Raw genomic sequence first — 20,252 nt, 5'->3', positions numbered from 1 at the left:
CTCTCCCTCTCTCTCCTCCTCCTCCTCCTCCTCTTCTAGGTGCTTTCTACCCTTCTAAGCCTCCTCAGACATTCACAGAGCTGACTTGTTGAGTCCCTGATGCTTTCCCTTTCATCAACTGCTTATTGAGGGTCTTCATCTCCCCCCTCAGATGGTGCATCTCTCTTTCTCTTCTGCTATGCTTCTTTTTGGTTGCTATGGCGACCAGTCAGTCCATCGTTCCAAAGCAATCTTTTGCCAAATTGAATGCAATAGTTACATGAACATTCACTTTCTGTTCATCTCTCTATCTCTCTCTCTCTCTTTCTCTCTCTCTCTTTATCTCTCTCTCTCTCTCTCTCTCTCTTTCTCTCTCTCTCTCTTTCTCTCTCTCTCTCTCTCTAAACCATGACTGAACATCCCAGAATATATTATTCTATCACCTTCACTTTTTAACATTGTTGACCAGCTGTCGTCCTGGGGGTGGGGAGTGATCTCTGAGCTGTGTTAAAAATTGTAAAAGGTTACCAGGTCAAACTTTTAATTATTGATTTACATAAAATTACTCAGTTATATATAATTGTTATTCAGTTACATAATATTTTTATCAGATGAAACTAGGAAAACGAGTTTGTTGTTTCTTTTAAAAATCGGTTCATTGAGGAGACTGACCAGGCCCCAAAGGGGGAAATTCATTTAAATATAAGGGGCCAATGGTAATAAACAGGGTGTGAACTATTGTTGTGTTGTAGTTGAGTGGAATTTGGCTGCTGTTTCTAGCAAGTCAAGCGAGCATGTAGAAGTCCTTCTTTGGCTTGCATCATAATCAGCTGCAGAGCTTATATGCACACATACACTCACAAACCTGAGTAATGGGTCATTAGAAGATGGAAACTGTGCAGAAACTCGTCATGCACCGCCCCCCACACACACGTGTGTGTATGATCAACATGTTACAGTGAGAATCGATTGTTGTGTTGACCACAAACAGTATCAAAATATCAAGATTTGAGCTGCCGACATTAAATTTAAAAAAGTCCCTCCCCACCCACAAGATGCAAACGAATCGAGATCGAACCTCCTCAATTCCCTGTCTGTCTGTCTCTCTCTGTCTCTCTCATGTTCGATTTTGTTTATTGCATAGCAACGGTTGGCCACACCCTTAACAACAGGTCGGCTCTAAATCTTTTTTTGAGGCACCGCAATAAATCACACACACACACACACACACACACGTGTAACACAGTCTTCCATACACACACATCTATAAACGTACACATATTATATATATATATATAGATATATACAGCCACACAAACATACTTCGTTCCTCGCTCAATACATCGGAGATGTATCAACAATGCCTCACCAAAGATGTTTTCGGGTCTTACATCGGACACCGTTGACCAGATGACCCAGCCTTACGAAATCCTTTACAAAACTAATTACAGTCTTAATTAATTAGAATGTGTGTGTATAAGCGTTTGTGTGTATGTGTGTTTGTTGTGCGTGTGTTTGTGTGCGTGAGTACGTGTGTATGTTGTATGTGTATGTGTGTGTGTGTATGCTGTGAGTGTGTATGTGTGTTTGTGTCTTGTGTGTAAGTGTATGTACATCTATGTTGTGTGTATGTGCGTGTGTTTGTGTATATTATGTTGTGCAAGCGTGTGTATTGGTTGTGTGTATGTATGTATTGTGTGCATAGGTGTGTGCATGCGTGCATATTATGGCTATTAGTTGCCATATCAGCTGATTGAGGTGTGGAGTGGGTCAACAGAGCAAATCCTTTTCGACCAATCAACACCGAGCTGATCGTTTCTGCTGAGAATTATGAAGGAGCCAAGATGGCAGTGTTTCGTTCCGACCCGTGCGGTATAGTGTGTTTACTAATTACCTATGGAGCCCTCCTCTACGCTGATTATGCCGTTGTCCGACACCTGGTCATCCCCGTGATGTCCGACACGTAAGGAGAAGTTTTTTTTTCCTCTTTCCCCCTCGTTTGTCTATTTTCTTTCCGATACCGATTCGTTAAGAGCGACAAAGAGAGACGTTCATACAAACACATCCCAACCTTTTACTAGACATGTGTGGGCGGATAGCAGCACAATAATAATTAGAATGATAAACGATAGATTCTCGTAGAGTTACAGGACCACGTCCTTTTCTATTTGATGAGGTACTGGTGAATTAGAAGTCGTAATCACACCAGTATGTAACTGGTACTTTGTTTCTCGCGGACCCGGAAGGTTGAGAGAGAATGTCAACCCGGCAGCGATTTGAACTCGTAACTTCAAAAGATCGTTACTAGGTAAAAGCGCTGTCAGATGTTTATAATCATCTGTCGCTGTATTAATTCTGTCAGTAAATAATTAAAATGATAATAGTTATAATAATTCTAGTTTAGACACAAGGCCAGTCATTTAGGGGGAGGGGGCTTCTCGATTACTTCAGCCCAATGTATGACTGGTACCTTATTTTTTGGCAATCATTATTGGTATTTGAACTCGGGGTCGTATCGTTTGCTTTTCAACTAAATTGGCAATGTTTTGGCAATAATTATGTTTTATTTTAGAATCGTTGCGATTTGTTTGACATTGTTGTTTATTCCGTCTTGACAAAACTATGTCCTGTGTGTGTGTTTGTGTATACACACATATAAGTATGTGTGTATGTTGGTTGAAGACGGTTCGCTGCTCGGATTAGCAAAGTCCTCTCTATTAATCACCAGGATAAAAATGTGTGGTTTTACCCTCCTAGTCCCTTAATTACAGTGAAATAAATGTCTTGGATGAGGAATTCATAGATATTTCTTAAATGGCGTGAACATGACTCAATGCTGAATGCCTTCGCTTTCATTCGATCGACAAACACTTTGGCATAACACAAATTACATACTTATGCATTGCTACCTGTATACGTACATACACATACATATATTCTACGTACGTATATATCTACATACATTACTCATACACACATATATACATACACATATCTACATACGTATTATTTATTCTCTTCACGTTCAACACAATTATTACGATGTCCGATGTTGCTGATATATCATGTGTGGGTGTTTAGTAAATACTTTTCATGGCTATGGGTTTGTAACTAGAATCTCCAGCACTCGTCCACACACACACACAGAGTCTTACAGTATATATATATATATATATATATATATATATATATATATATATATATATATATATATATATATATATAATTAATTAACATAATATGGTAAAAATTCGATATTAATTAATATCAATTTAATACCAGGAAACTAGCACATTAAAAAAATCAGAAGGTTCATGAAAATTTTTTTTTCGAGATCCTAAAAAGATTATAGTACTTGTATATATATATATGTATGTATATATATATAAATACACACTCGTTCACACCTGTCCTCACCTGCTTTTCGGCCTGTCCTTATCTTTCTTTCTACTTGTCACCTATCTTCGTGTGTAAATATGTTTACCTATGTGCGAAGTGTGTGCATCTGAGAGGTGGACTTTTTATTGCTTTCACAGTGTTTAACCGTTTTACAAAATCAAACTAGAAAACTGGACAAAACAGAGAACACAATTGATAAAAATTAAAAAGAAAAAAAAGGAGTTCAACACACACACATTTTATATGGACGGGAAACCTAAGGTAATCCCATAAACCGGCCTTCCCCATTTTTAATAATATACATATATATATATATATATATATATATATATATATATATATATATATATATATATATATATATATGTATGTATGTATTTATGTATATATGGCCTCACTCAAATTTACCCGCCACTTCAATCATTGTAAGTGTTTACCTTAAGTGACACTCGATATGCATTAACGCTGCATCATATTGCACTTGAGTAACACTAATAGAGATATCACCCAAGACATAGGTTTACTCAAGGACAACTGACCTGGGATTCGCACTCAATAACAGTCCAGGCAGTAGTCACAAAATCGAACTGAAGATGCTGCCTCACTTCGCTAGAAATAGCAATCAAATCTCCCTCAGTTTATATCTTGCTGTCTTAAAAAAAGGGAGGAACATATTGGGTGACGGTGTCTTGCCTGCATTGTGAACTAAAATAAGAGTCGGGGTGGTCACGCTTGAAATGGCTTCGCTCATAGATCTGAGTTTATGCTAAATAACAAGTTTAGCAGCAACAAAACAATAATTGTAATACCAACAACAATAATGGCTGTGTTTGTAGTGTAGCTGTGTACGTGATTGTGTGAATGTATGTGTTTAATGCCCTTCGTGTGTGTAACATAGTTTTGACGAGTGTATAGGGAGTGTATATGAACTGTGTTGATGCACGTAGTGTTTATATGTATGTAATGCGTACATGTATGTTGTCTATGTTTGTCTATGTACGTACGTACGTACGTACGTACGTATACGTTCGTGTTAGTATTTTTTGGCGCAGTTTCGTAAGAGATGTCCTGACCTCAGGTCATATGCGTTGTGCACCTCTGTGCTTTGTGTGTGTGTGTGTGTACAGGGCCGTCTTAAGGCATAGACACACTGGCCAGTTACCCAGGGTTCTTACGGGTGGAGAGGCCCAATTCCGATCTATGTATTCTGTGGTTTATTGTCAATAAATAAATACTATAGGGCCCAGCGTGTTGATTTACTCCGGGGCCTATAATGTTGCTTTGACTGAAAACAACAGTTTGACCGCAGCAGTTGATAACCTCTCACCAATGTTATCATATTCCATCTAAATTGATTCACGTTTGATCGACATTTGTTTTCTCCTGCCTCAACTCGCACTCCAGCCATGACCATCCCATCTTTTTATCAAACATGGTGTCTTTAGGATCACTTTACCAAATGTATCTGAATGCTTAGATTCTGAGTTCAAATCCGGTCAGGGTCAACGTTGCCCTTCACAATTCTGGGCGTCGATAAAATAAAGTACTGGTCAGTTTCTGCGGTTGATTTAAATGATGACCCCCCCTCCTAAAAGTACTGACCCTGTTCCTAAATTAGAAACAGTTACCTAGAAGCAGGCAGAGCTGTGCAGTTGAGAAGATCATTTCTGAACCATGGGGCTTCAGGTTCAATCTCATTGAGTGGCGTCCAGGGCAAGTGTCTTCTATCATAGCCCTGGACTGACCAAAGCCTTGGGAGTGGATTTGGTCAATGGAACCTAAGAGAAACCCACTGTATGCATATACATGTGTGTATATACCTCTATGTTTGTATGTATGTGTGTGTTTGTGCATGTTACTGTCTCATATATGCATATATATGTTTATATATGTTCATATATGTGTTACTGTCTCCTTGACATCATGTGATTGTTGTAAACGAATGTCACCAGTATACAAGCAGTGTCCTTTGTTTCCAATTCTCAGCGAAAGCTTGTCTGGTCATACGGGAAATATTACCCTGTTTCAAAACAGGAGAGGATTGCTGACAGAAAGGGCATCTGATTACAGAAAATCTGGCTGAATGAATATCATCTGGTCTGTCCAAGCATGGAAAATTGGACATTAAAATGATGATGATGATGATGATGATATCTAATGTGTTGTTTCTTTTGCTTGTTGTTGTTGTTTAACCCTGAGGCAGTTGCCATCATGCAGTCCCCAACCCCACCTCCCACATTAAAGATGTTTAAAGAGTAATTGATCTGGCTTTTATTCAGGTGTTGTGTATCTAAGATTAGATTGATTTTTCTCAAGACCATTGTGTATCCGTGAGAGAGAGAGAGAGAGAGAGAAAGGGTGGTGGGGGGAGAGTACTACTGAAGGACTAGAAAAGAGAGATTTAACAATAAAACATATTGAAAGACACAGAAAAGTTGTTTAGAACTGGAAGGACATGGTTGGAGTTACAATAGCTTGTCTGTTATTTAAGTCTCTTCTCATTGACTAATGGTGATCTGGTCAAACCTGTATTGCCATTAAAATGGAGAACTGTGTGAACATCGCTCCAATGGTATCTCTTGGTTTATACAAGAAGTGCTTTTTACACATACACACTCACACATACTCGTGCAAACACACACACACACACACACACACACACACATTTATTCATAGACACACACTTGCATCCTTATAGTTCTCTCTCTAGCTCTCTGTCTATACACACGCACCATGTGCTTCTACACAGTTTTCACCTACCAAATCACCTCACAAGATGTTGGTCAGCCTGAGGTTATAGTAAAAGACACTGAGCAAGAGTGCCATGCTGTTGGACTGAACATGAAACCACATATTTTTAAGGAAACTTCTTAACCATCCCTGAGTGTAAATATTATCATCATCATCATCATCATCATTATGGTGGTGAGCTGGTGGAATCGTTAGCATACTGGGCCAAATTCTTCATGGCAGTTTGTCAGTCTTTGCATTTCAAATTCAAAATCTGCCAAGGTCAACTTCACTTTTTATCCTTTTGGGGGTCAATAAAATAAAGTACCAGTTGAATAGTGGGGTTGATGTAATCGACTGACCCCCTTCCCCCTAAATTTGCAGACCTTGTGCCAAAATGAGTAAGAATTGTTATTCTTTTATATGAATTAGTCAAACTTCCATGCCAATACCTTGGGGTATTTTGCTATCAGGGTTGGTCTGCCACCCTTCACTCCATCAGTAAAAGACATAACTCTAAGCCAGGACAAAGCCATTTGGCAGAATGGCTGATGGAAACAGATTCTTGTCAAACGAAATGTTTTCGTTAAACAGTGGCAGACAATTGCAGTTATCCAACAAGATGGGAGGGAGATGCACAGCAATTCTTGAACATTAACGGCACCTTTTAGTAATTCCTGGCTGAATATTGGAAACAGTTACCATCTGCTATGACCTGGTGAACTATTGCAAACACGTGTAAAGTTGGGTTGTGATTTGAGGGAGATTTGGCTGTTATTTCTTACAGGTTGAGGGGTCACGTAGAAATTTCCTAAATGAATATGTTGTTAAGTGTCAGCCACATTATTTTTTTCCCTTTCTTTCTTTGTTTTTTTCTGGTTTCATACAAGTAGTGTTGTCCTTGACAACATGTCTGTCTATGGGGAAATATTACCTTATATGGAAACAAGTGAAGGTTGGCAACAGAAAGGGCTTCTGGCCAACAAAAATCTGCTTCAAGGAGCTCTGTTCACTCTATGCAAGCCTGTAAAAGGAGGACATTAAAAACAATGATGATGATGTTACACACACACACACACACACACACACACACACATATATATATATATATATATATATATATATATATATATATATATATATATGTGTGTGTGTGTGTAAATATATGGGTGTGTATACAAAATCACCATCATCATCATCATCTGGCCACTTTTCCATACTGACATGGGTTGGACAAGTTGCCATTATCCAAGTCCGTTCTTGTTTGGAATGACTGACCTCCAAGATGTGTCAGAGACCAAGTTTTGTTTCTGTTATGTTGGCTTTTTCTTGAAGCTAGTAATACATGCATATACACCCACCTAGGAGCCATTGAGCAGCATACCTAAAATTTTATTCATACACGTCATAGCTGGTGTATGTGTGTATATATATATACATATATATACATACTTATATGAGCTCATAAGAATGTATAAATGATTGTAGGTCTCTTGTAATAAAGTGTGTGTGTTCTCAGTCAGCCAAGCAAGTGTAATTTTCAGATTAACATATCTCAGTTTAGATAAATCCTCTCTTCATCTTGTGTGTGAACACACACACACACACACCCTCACCTACACACACAGCCAGTTTTTGAAATTCTTTATTTGCTGTGTAATACTGGTGTATATATATATGTATGTATGTTGTATGTGTGTGTGTGTGTGTGCATGTATGTGTGTATATTTTGTATGTATGTATGTGTGTGATTAAATTTATGATATGACATTTCCTTGTTTACAGTGATGACTGGATTAGCTCTCTTATCACTCACCTTGATTAACTCTCTTGTCACTCATCAGTCATATTGATGGCTTCTATTAAGGACAGGAAGCTAAGTCTCCCTGTCTTGTAGTTCGGTTAGCTGCTTTCTAGTAACACCACTATCACCATGACAACAACGATGATGACAGTGACCACCACCACCACCACCACCACCATCATCTTTCCTTGACTATCATCACCACTGCTGTTACCACCACTGCCACCACCAACACCACTTCAGTACCATCACCACCACCACCACCACCACCACCACCATGCCACTACTACCTTACCTCTCCTTCAAGTTGATGGGCGAAGTGATGACAACATTCTTGCTCAAGATATGGAAAAAATATTAGCTGTAGATTTGGTTGACAATGACAAGAACAACAACAGCAACAACAGCAAAGTTTTGATGATGATGATGATGATGATGCTAGCTATTTTTCCTCCTTGCCTTCGGTGTTATCTGTCTCTTATAGTCACATGACCTTGTTTCTAATTCTGATTTGTCATTAGCCATGGTCCTATATGACAATTGTTGTTGTTGTTGTTTCATGGACATATTCTAATTAGCATGTCTCCCTCACCCCCACCCTCTTTCCTGTATTTACCATATTTAATTAACTTCAAATGTTTTATTGTTAGCTTAATGGATAATTTCTTGTAAGCTATCTCATCTGCATCTGACCTTCCTAATCTCAACATCTGATGGCCACCATGATAACCATTTCACTTCCTCTTCAAAACTGACCATTGCACTCTTGCCCACTGGACACCAGTGTCCCTCAACTCTTATTCCCACTGCTGTTGTTGTTGTTGTTGTTAGTGATGCTAGTTTCGGTTCACGTTGCTGTCTGTAATTGGCAGCAGATCATCTGTTGTTACTCCATATTCCCCATTGCTTGAACTTTGCTGTGAGTATCAGCATCATCATCATCATCATCATCGTTTAACATCCGCCTGCAGTTACAATCCTATTCTACTGACCGGCAGCCATGCAATTGTATAATCATGAGTTTAGGTGACACTATAGTCCTTGTGTAATCAATGCAGTTGCTTGCTTCTACACGCCTCAGTCTGCTGGATCAACAACAGTTCCCACTTGACTGGACGAAAGACAAAGTTGACCTCGGTGGAATTTGAACTCAGAACCAAGAAAGCTGGAATGAATTCTGTAGAGCAATGTTATCAAAAGTGTTGGCAGCAACAACTCTCCACTTTGTTGTTGCAACTGTTGATGACTTTATGACACAAATGACACAACAGGAATATGTGTGTGTGTGGGGGGGGGGAATATGTGTGTGTGGGTGGGGGGAATATGTGTGTGTGTGTGGGAATATGTGTGTGTGTGGGGGGTCTGCCAGTGTGTCTGATGCAAGTCAAAGTTTTATTGAAGAGATGATGATGATGATTATGATGATGATGATGATGGTGGTGGTGGTGGTGGACTAAACAAGTGTCAGTGATGGGGGTAATAAATTATATAGAAAAAAGAAAAAAAGGAATTTCCCCCCAATTTCTGCAATGTTTTTGTGGAAATGATTGGAAACAGAATATTTAGACAGATTCCGTGTTTACAGTGAATCACTCTTTGTAGCAATAGTTGTGTGTACTAAACACTGACCTGTAGTTTTGTACTCTACTCTAGCTTTTACTACAACACACGTTGCACTGTAGCCCATACTGTGATCTCATACATACTGTAGTCTTTGCAACAACATGTATACGCTGTGGCTTTCATTACATTCTTAGTCTCTTAAGCCCTGTGAGGAATTCTCTACAGGGGCACTCAACCTGCTAAAAATAGCAGCCAAATCTCCCTGAAATAACACCCAACTATCTTAAGAAAGGAAGGACACCTCTCTAGATATACAGTGTCTATAACAGTCAAGATGGTCATTGCTGGAATGTCTTTGTTCATATATTGACTGGTTCAAGGCTGACCTAGGGCTAAACAAGGGCAGGCACATTAGATAATGCAGTCCTAGATACACTATGTCAATAAAAGACTGGATAGTCACAACTGGAACACCTTTGATCATAAGTATGCTGGATCAGGAGTGACCTAGGGTTATACAACAACAACAAGGAAGGGCACATCAGCTTTCACTTATGACTCACTCAAGTTTGTATCCGGCGGGGTGGGGGTGGGGGATATGCAACACCCCCTCAAGATCTGTCAGGTGATGGTTGAGTATAACAACAATGTCGTAATTTACTGCACTTCACTCTGTCTGTGTGTCTGTGTCTAATGAAGAAAGTTATTTCATTCTCCACAAAAAGGAATTCATGTTGAGAGGGAGGAGAGCGACAGCTGTGACCTTTGACCTTTTCTAGGGACTCTGAAACTGGGTTTTTGTTTTTTAATGTTTTTATCTTTTATTCAAGAGAGAAGATGATGTTTGTGGCCCTTTACAGGGTCTGTGAGACTGATGAAAGGGAGGGAGGTAGGTAGGTACCCTTATATCAGACACTTGACATAACTGCTAGCAATAAAAACCAGGCGATGGTATTAAGTCTGTCAATCAGGTTGGCCATGATAGGATTTGAACTCAGAATGCAAAGAATCAGAGTAAATATCACAAGCTATCTGGTCCCATGTTCTTACAGTTCCACTTTGCATTGATACTTTTTTATTTTATTGACCTAGAAAGAACAGAAAGCAAAATTGATCTTGGTGGAATTTGAACTTAGAGTTTAGAGACTTAAAACAAATACTAGAAGGTATTTTGTCTCATGCTATGATGACTGTTAGTTTGGTGAGGAATTTAGTCACAGAGACTTGTAACAGGCTGCACTTTGCTGGAGATACAAACATATCTGGATGATGAGATTGGAGCTTATCTGGGTTTGCCAGACATAAGAAACTGAACCAGGTGGGTGGCATTAAACCTTGCAAGGGTTTCTGTCTGCCAAGGCAAATCAGGAATGGCCAACGGACTTACAAGACTTTGGTAAATGTCACTTGTTGTCCAAGACATCAGGCAGTGAGGTTGAAGCCGGAACCCTGTGACAGTGAGACAAACTGCCTCTTCTTCTGTGTGATGACTGTTTACATAGCCATGTCCAGTCTGTCTGTGTCCTCTGTTGCTATTTCTGCCATGAGTCACTCAACCGATTCATGTTTGTGTCTCCACCCACTTTACTATCCACCCCGCTCTCCCACTTCTTTAAATTCCAGCTCTGACAGTTGATATCTACCCCCCCCCCCCCACATACTTATCTCTCTCTCACTTCAGTCTGCACTCACACTCAATAATAATCAACTCTGAGTATTTTCTAATTAAACTCTATTCTGATTAAAATAACTGCTTTGCCCTACAAATTTTCTTGTGTTTTTTGTCTTTTTTTCCAGCCATCCACTTTATGATAGCCAATCAGTGAAGTAAGTCCTGTCCACACACATACACACACACACACACTCACTCTCTCACACACACACACACTTATGTGCAACTCACCATTTCACCTGTCTCTTGTTCAACTCTCATTTACTGTTCCACCTTCAATTAATCTCCTACCTTCTCACTGCATTAATTACATGCCTCATGCATCCCCTCTACTTTCCCCTACCTCATTTCTGTCTGCCTTCTGACTGTCTCTCTGTCTTTCTCTGTGTCTCTCCCCCCCCTCTCCCCCCCTCTCTCTCTCTCTCTCTGTATCTGTCTGTCTATCCTTCCTTCCTTCCTTCCTTCCTTCTGTCTGTCTATCTTTCAGTTTGTCTATCTGTGTATGTGTTTCTGTCTGTCTGTCTCTCTATCTATCTGTCCCCCCTCCCAGCCTCTCCAATCATGAATGTATAGTTTATAGTGTCACTTTGCAACTTTCCTAGTCTCAACTTCAACTGCACTACTCAGCAATACCTTGGGCAAGTGTCTCCTCCCACAGTTTCACATTGACTACCCATATCATTCTGTATGGAACAAAGACAGGCCCATCCTTTATATTATGTTATGTATGCATATATAGGTTCAGGCATGGCTGTGTGGTATGCAGTTTGCTTCTCAACCACATGGTTCCAGGTTCAGTCCTACTGCATGGCACCTTGGGTTAGTGTCTTCTGCTGTAGCCCCAGGCTGACCAATGCCTAATGAGTGGATTAGGTAGATGGAAACTGAAAGAAACCCATCGTGTGTGTGTATATATATATAAATTGTGAATGCAAAAATAAAAACAAAAACACAATGGATTCTGCGGTACACGTGTTTCAAGCATTATAGTTTTATAGTTATTACATCAGTGTATAATTGACAATATAAAGCTATATTCAGCCGCAAATGTATGTATTCTCTCCCAAGAATTATATCATATAGGCGTTAAAGGAGGAAGAAAGATGAGATATAAGAGAGAGAGAGAGAGAGAGAGGATATGAGGTGTTTTCATCAGGATGACTCCAACTAACAGGTATGTGTCCAGAGTGCTTAAATCGGTGGGCCACCAAAATTCTGGTTTTTAGCTGTGGTTGTGTGATTGTCTTGTTCCAAAAATGGCCAATGCTGGCTTCTTTTTGAGTCAGTCCGTAGAGCTTAAAGTAGTGAGGAAAGACAAACAATTAGTGAAGGCTGCACAAGGACATTTCATTTCATTTAATGCAATCTAATAACTTAGCTACATAACGAATGGCAAAAATAGTACAAACTGGTGAATATATATATAAATATATATATATATATATATATATATATATATAGATAGATATGAATATAGATATTGTGTGCTTGTCTACCATCACTATTTACCAACTGGTGTTGGTTTGTTTATGTCTCCATAACTTAGTGCTTCGGCAAAAGAGACTGATAAAATAAGTGCCAGGCTTAAAAAAAAAGCAAGTCCTGGGTGTCGATTTGTTTCACTAAACTCTTCGAGGTGGTGCCCCAGCATGGCCACAGTTCAGTGATTGAAACAAGATGCATGTGTGAAGGTGGGTGGTGGGAGGGGTTGCATTGGTGCATCGAACAAACAGAATCTCAGTGAGTTCTGCCCCTTAAGTCCGAAGCATTTTCTTTCTCCTTTTTGTTGTTCAATAAACAAACACTGATCTAATATTTACCTGAATTGGGGTCATTAACATCATTTGAAGGCGCTGCCCCAGCATGGCCACACTACACAGACTGAAACCAACCTAAATACAATCAACAAATGTCTGTTTACTTTCTTCCTGCTTTCCTTCCTCGTTAAGTCTGTTGAAATCCCTTTAAATCCATTTATCTCAGACTAATCCTAACTACAAACGTATCTAAGCATCTTTATCTCTCTCGTTTGATAATTAATTAGTAAATTTGTCAATCTATGTATCTGATTAGTTATTACCAAGTAAATTTATTTCCATAATTAACCGTATGTTTCAATAAATTATTTTGCAATGGTTTACTAAATTTCAAAATGTTATGAAATTTGTTTATAATAATAATAATAATAATAATGATAATAATAATGTTCACTTGTAGATTCATTATTGTTATATACTGTGTGTTATATATTTTATATGATATATGTATAATATATGTTTTGTACACTGTGCATGCTATATACTAATATGTTATACATGTTATAAATCCCATATATACAATTAGTATTAAATAAAAATAGCTATCTGTGTATCATACTTTATGTATGTTCTTTGTTGATAGGCCAGTTACTGCAGTATTTGTCCCGGGATAACATCTCTTATGAACTTGCTGTGTTAAAAACAGAATAAATATTAGAAGGAGATGGAAATTCTTCCAAACAGGGGTCATTGAGAGCCCCAGATACATAAAGGTAGTAGTGAGGGTTTCATGGTTTGAGGGAGATTTAGCTGCTCTTTCTAGCAGATTGAACTACCACCTAAAAGTTCATACATTGGCTCATATTTACAGAAATTCCATTGAGTCAGTTAATGAGAGGAATTAAATTAATCTTAGTCATTAATTAGTATTTAATTGGTTCTCCAGCAGTGTACAACTTACATTTAACCTCACTTATTTTCAACCAAGCGACAAGAGATGTAAAAGTCAAAACCAGAAAAACAGCCAAATGATTCCTTTACCATTTCCTCGGGTGCCACCCCCACCCCCCTCACTGGTCTTGGTTCCGCGATTTAATGATGTTCTGCTGCCAGGTTTTATTCTTGTTTTTGGTCTGATGCTTTATTGCTATTTTGGGCGAAAATGCATAAAATTGTTGGCAGAGTCTAGGGGTGGGGATGGGGAGTTCGTTTGTTGAAAGAGTGATGATTAATGACTGATGATTGATGATTATCTTTCAGTTTTTGGGGTTTTTTCTTTTTAATCTATAAAATGATATTGGAATACAAAAAAATTTGGAGTGGGGGTGTGGGGGTAGCTAAAGATGCTGTAGGACTCTGACGAATTTTCAGAGTTGCCAAAAGAATGCCACTGTCATCATCATCATCATCATCGTTGTTGTCGTTATCACCACCACCATCATCATCATCATCACATATACAATCATTGTTGTTGTCATCATCCCCAACATGTCATTGTTGTCTTCATCATCATCATCACCATCACCATTATCATCACTATCATCATTATCCCAGCCACCCTACCTCTACCCTCATCATCACAATCATCTTCACCACCACCACTACCATCATCATCATCAGTTCACTCAACACTTTCTAGATTTATTCCTCTCTGGGGCCAGCTAGCATTTCTTGCCAGTTTGAGGGTCTTAAATGTGTTGGTTAGTGTGGCTGAGGTAGATGTATTTTTCCTTTTTAAGTGGAGCTAATGAACCACATTGAGGGCCTTAGGTGTCTGTTGGTCTATGCCTAAAGATGTTGAGGCACACGACTGCCCCCTTCACTGCATTCATTGTATTTTGTTCTCCTGAAAGGGATTCTGTTGTCATGTCACCAGTGAAGAAGGTTTGGCAAGGTCTTTTTCGTCAATGAGGCTGTGTAGACTTCCTCTGATAGTTCTGTATTGGTTTTGCACACACACACACGAGTATATGTGTGTGTGTGTGTGTGTGGTTTACATATTGGTTATATCTGTTATGTGCATTTTATGTTTACAGGTTATGGGGTGCTGTTAGCGTGGTGATCTTCAACTTTATCATATTTTTGGCTGTGGTTTCGCATCTACGAGCTGTTCTCTCAGACCCTGGAATCGTACCAATTCCTAAAACAACTCTAGATTTCTCTGACATGCACTCAGGTCACAAAAGCCCCTGTATGGTAAGTAATTGGGTTCACTCCCTAATCATCATCGTCATTATTATTATCGTTCACCTTCGTCTTAACTATGACATCAGAAAATTAAAGCCATTCAGTCATAAATCTTTATCATAAACTATCGTTTTCTTCATTCTCATGTGACTTTGTTGTTTAAGGAAAAAAAATGGGGTTTTTTTTCAATTTAAATTCTAAATTTAAATCTAAAAAAATAATTGCTTCAGTGATTCTAATTACTTTTCTGTTTTTTTAAAAATCCTATTTCCCTCCCCCCCTCCCCACATATAGTTGTTGTTGTTTAGCTCCAGGTTAACCTTAATCAAGCAGGCTTATGATCAAAAGCATTCCAGTCATGGCCATCCTGTCTTTTTAAAGACTACATAATCTAGTGTATCCTTTGTTTATGAAAGATGGTAGTGTGTAATTTGAGGGTATTTAGCTGCTATTTCTCACAGATCTAACAACTATACAGAGAGGTCTTCATTAGCCTATGCCCCACCCTGCCACCTCTCACCCATGTTACAGCATCTCTGATGAATTCTTACAGAGCAGAGCTTTCCAAACTTTTTACTTAGCCCAACCCCGTAATTGACCAAGTAGCCCTGTAGAGGTTCCTTGGTTGGATAAAATGGTTTCTCTGTGGAGGAAGGTTGTCTTTTGGTGGTTCGCCACAGTTGAGGTATGACAAAGAGAGTGGGGTAGTGGAATGGCCTTCAGAGTAAACTAATTGAACAATCTTTCCCTAAAACCACTTCTTACTCAATATAATAAGCTGTAAAATCGTTTTCAAGGTGGTGATCCAGCTGGGTCGTGGCCCAATAACTAAAACTAATAAAAGAGCAAAGCATTGAAAGAATTTGGCTCTTGTCTCTATGAGGTTGTGGTTCTTGTTTCAATAAAAGACATTATTGGCATTGGGGGCAACCGATTCCTTCTTAGGGGACACTGGGAAGATTTTGAACTCTGCACAGCGGCCTGACGTATTCCCTTTAATTATACAGCCTGTTCCTGCATCTTGTGTGAGTGTGTGTATGTTGGTTTGCGTGTGTTATGTATGTGTGTATGCATACATGTATGTTTGTGTATATGCGTATGTGTGTGTGTTTATATATGCAGGTCTGTGTATGTGAAGGCACATTGCTAAATGGTTAGGGTCGTCTGCTCAAGACCATAAGGGTATTCTGCCCTGTTGCTCCAGTTCATTCAGCTGACAGTAATGAGTTGTACCTGTAATTCAAAAGGGTCCAGCCTTGTCATATCCTGCGTCATGTTGAATCTCCCTGATAACTATGTTAAATGTATGCGTGTCTGTGGAGTACTCAGCCACATGCGTGTGAATGTCACGAGCAGGCTCTTCTGTTGATTGGATCAACTGGAACCCTCCTCATTGTAATTGACAGAGTGCTAGTTTGTTTGTTTGTGTGTGTGTGTGTGTGTGTGTGTGTGTGTGTGTTTACATGCATGTATTTGTGTGTGTGTGTTTACATGTATGTATTTGTTTGTGTGTGTGTATGTGTAAGACAGATCAAAATCAATGAAGTTTGATCTATTAATATCTTTCTAAAAATAAATGTTCTAATTTCTCTTCTTTTGTAAATGTTGGCTATTGGCCATCACTGCTGATGGATTCACTATTCCATTCTGGCTTCTGGCCATCACTAATGACTGATACACACCATTCAGAATCATGACCATTGCTGCACTAGCAACGAAGACGACCAACAGATTGCGGATCTTTTTTAAAACTGGGGCCACATTTTTCATTAATGTTTTACGTAGTGCTTTTGGTACCGAAAGACTTTCAAACTTCGTATACTTATCTATTTTGTGTTATAGAACAGAAAAATATTTTTGTATTCGAATTTATTTCATGTAAAAAATTGTCTTATTTCGATAATTTCAACCAATCACTGACGTCCATTCAGCCGATATACATTAAGTGCCGACTACATAAACAAACGATTCTTCGTTTTATTTGCTTTTTTCATTTTAAATTTGCTTTAACCCTAACCCTAACCCTAACCCTAAACCTAACTCTAACCCTAGGGTTAGGGTTAGAGTTAGGGTTAGGGTTAGGGTTAATTGTTTCAGAATCGTTTGTTTATGTAGTCGGCACTTAATGTATATCGGCTGAATGGACATCAGTGATTGGTTGAAATTACAGAAATACGACAACTTTAACATGGAATAATTTATGGATTTCTTTTTTTTTTAAGAAGACTAAGAGAAAAAGATGTTTTATATGACACATTCTACCAGTGATCCAAGTTTCAAAGTGTTTCGTTAATGAAAAATGTGGCCCCCGTTTTAAAAAAGATCCCAGATTGCTTCTCTGCAAAGACCACCAACAGAATATTAAGTTGATGTGTGTGTGTGTGTGTGTGTGTGTGTGTGTATTGGCAGAGATTACAGAGTGACTCAAAGGCTGAAAGTTCCGTGCACAGACACTTATCAAACGTCAATATATATATATATATATATATATATATATATATATATATATATATGTATATATATATGTATATATATATGTATGTATTGATGTTTGATAAGTGTCTGTGCACTACACACACAAACACGTTTTGATTTCTATTTTCTTGTTTGCATCACTAAACTTATATACACACATACACGCCTGGGTCTGTCTGTGTGTATGTATGAATATACGTGTGTAGAGATGTTGACATTTCATGACTTCATTTGTCACTCTTTGAGCAAAATGAGGACATGAGGTTTACATTCCTTGTTGCAATGACAACCAGTTGTTTTGGCCCTTTTGAAGAAGACCAATGGAATAAAAGAAAATCCCTTTGAAAAAACGTTGCCATGCATTGTTTGCTCCTCCTTGCCCTCTTTCTTACCAGTAGACATGTGGTTGCTATCATTGTCTCATTCCTCTGTTACCTCCTACTCTGGTTCTTCTTCATCTCTCTCTCTCTCTCTCTCTCTCTCCCCCCCCCCCTCTGTTCACCCTGTTGTTAGTGATGTTGCCTTGATCAGAGAGAGAGAGACAAGTTAGAGGAACCTGAAGACTGTTTCCTCTCCTACGTTACAAAGCAACTTCATCAGCGTTCCTGCTTTTCAATCTGTGAATTAGTTGCTGTTAGGGAAAGCATTCATCTAAACCCGCCAATGCGTGTATATATATATGCATGTGTGTGTATATATATATATATATATATATATATATATATATATATATGCATATATATATATATATATATATATATATATATATATATATATATATATGAAGTATATTGCCACTTATTTTTAGAGAATTAACATTGCTTATATATATATATATATATATATATTTATATATATATGAAGGACCTGCAGAATAAAAAAATCTCTGACTTGAAAAACATATAATGGTTGGCAACAGGAAGAGCATTTGGTCATAAAAGTCCCCATCCAAGCCATGCTAGCATGGAGCTCCCTGTTTATTTCTGTGTTCCTTTCTGTCGAAGAGCATAGGCTCAAAATGTAAAAGACTTTCTCACTTCCCGAGCGTTAAACTAATACATCTGTTTGTTGTTTTCACACCCAACTTCATCTTTTGTGTTTTTGTAAATTCATATATATATATATATATATATATATATATATATATATATATATACATACATACATACACACACATATACATACACGTTTACACTTGTATAAGCATACATACATATTTATTTACAGGTACCTATACATACACATGTACATGACAGCATTTTTTCAATATATCCATCATATTGTTATTATTATAATATATAATGATTCTTACAGTCTGAGTTCAGATTTCACTAACAGTAACTGTGCCTTCATTATTCTACATGGACCAATAAAATAAAGTACCAGTCATGTACTGGGGTTAATGTTTATCACCCCCACCCCCCAATCCTCTAATATATCGGGCTTTCTGCTGCCTCTGTCTTCAGAAATCAGGATATATATTATGTTAATGTGTGGCAAGGTGTGTTAAATGCTGGCATGTGCTGTACAGTTCTCTCAACTTTGAACTCTTTTGTTACCATATTTCTGGTGGAAGGCATTGCCTTTGCTTCAATTCATTTAAAAAATAATGAAGAATTCTTTGAAATAACTGTCATTTTAAAGCTGGTGTTTGGACCAAAAATGAACCCCAAATTTTGATGGCAGGTTTTAATTTCGAACACTTCAACCCTTTGGCATTCAGATTTCTTTGTCAGACGTCAGGCATATTTATTCACATTGTTTTGAATTAATCATGCATTGTCTTGTAGCTTTGAGATTTCTTTGATGTGATTGTTTACTTTTAGAATGACATTGTAGGGTAGGTGTGAGAGGCCAGATCTGACTGGTTCGAACATAAATCAAGTAGAATATTTAGGCCTGACATGGCTGGTTTAAATGCTAAAGGGTTAAAACAAGGAGTTTATATCACAGAAGCAAGGGCTGTCTTGGACAGGTTGGTATCAAAAGGGTTAATAACCATCATGTTTATCACTGAATCGGTCTTCATAAATCTGTATTCTTTGTTATGAAAGAAGCCCTTTACTACAACAGCAAGGAGTTTGTGTATTTCTTCAACACTACCAGGGAATCTTACAACTTCCAAAACAAAACAAAACCCTCCTACAAAGATAAGTATATTTGAATCCCTGACACCACCCAACACCACTGGCACTACATTAGACACATTTAGTTTATTCAAAGCACCGTTATCTGCTATTTAGTTTGCAGTCAATCTTCCTCTTGCAAATAGTTTTTCATGCTGTAGGTAGGGAGTGTTTCAGGGCTGGGTTTTTTTATTTCATTACTTTTAAATGTTCTGCTGCATTCTACAACAGAATGTAGCTGGCATCATTAGCTTGTTACTAGAATTGGCTTTTTAAAAAAAAAAAAAAAAAAAAAAAACACAACACTTTTTTAAAAATCATTTAGTTTAATTTTTGTTTGATTTTTATTCTATTTTATTTTTTCAGAATCTTAGAATATTTAGAAACAGTTTTATTTACACTGGCAACCATTAAGATTTTTCTTTCACTATAATCATCTCTGTCTCTCTTTAGCTCTCTCTCTCCCCCCCTCTCCCCCTCTCCCCCCCTCCCCCCCCTCTCCCCCTCTCCCCCCTCTCTCCCCCTCTCCCCCCCTCTCTCCCTCCCCCCTCTCTCTCTCT

At 38.2% G+C, this 20,252-nt stretch overlaps 1 protein-coding gene across 3 annotated transcripts in view; it reads left to right on the top strand.

Annotated features, from left to right (window-relative positions):
- Positions 1-1,729: 1,729 nt before the first annotated feature.
- LOC106871287 (palmitoyltransferase ZDHHC3-like) overlaps positions 1,730-20,252 on the top strand; it is a 47,469-nt gene continuing 28,946 nt past the window's right edge. The window contains exons 1-3 of one of the 3 annotated variants that reach the window (XM_089338610.1): positions 1,730-1,942; positions 11,273-11,302; positions 14,941-15,100. In XM_089338610.1, coding sequence (XP_089194736.1) covers positions 1,824-1,942; positions 11,273-11,302; positions 14,941-15,100 — 309 coding nt within the window. In that variant the 5' untranslated portion in view covers positions 1,730-1,823. The remainder of the gene's footprint in view (positions 1,943-11,272; positions 11,303-14,940; positions 15,101-20,252) is intronic. The other 2 variants (XM_089338608.1, XM_089338609.1) reach the window with 2 other exon arrangements.

This window comes from Octopus bimaculoides, chromosome 20 (assembly GCF_046866305.1).
Source record: "Octopus bimaculoides isolate indiv1 chromosome 20, ASM4686630v1, whole genome shotgun sequence".
Classification (NCBI taxonomy): Eukaryota; Metazoa; Mollusca; class Cephalopoda; order Octopoda; family Octopodidae; genus Octopus; species Octopus bimaculoides.
Note: the sequence above shows the minus strand (reverse complement) of the source record. Positions and strands in the feature narration are given on the sequence as shown.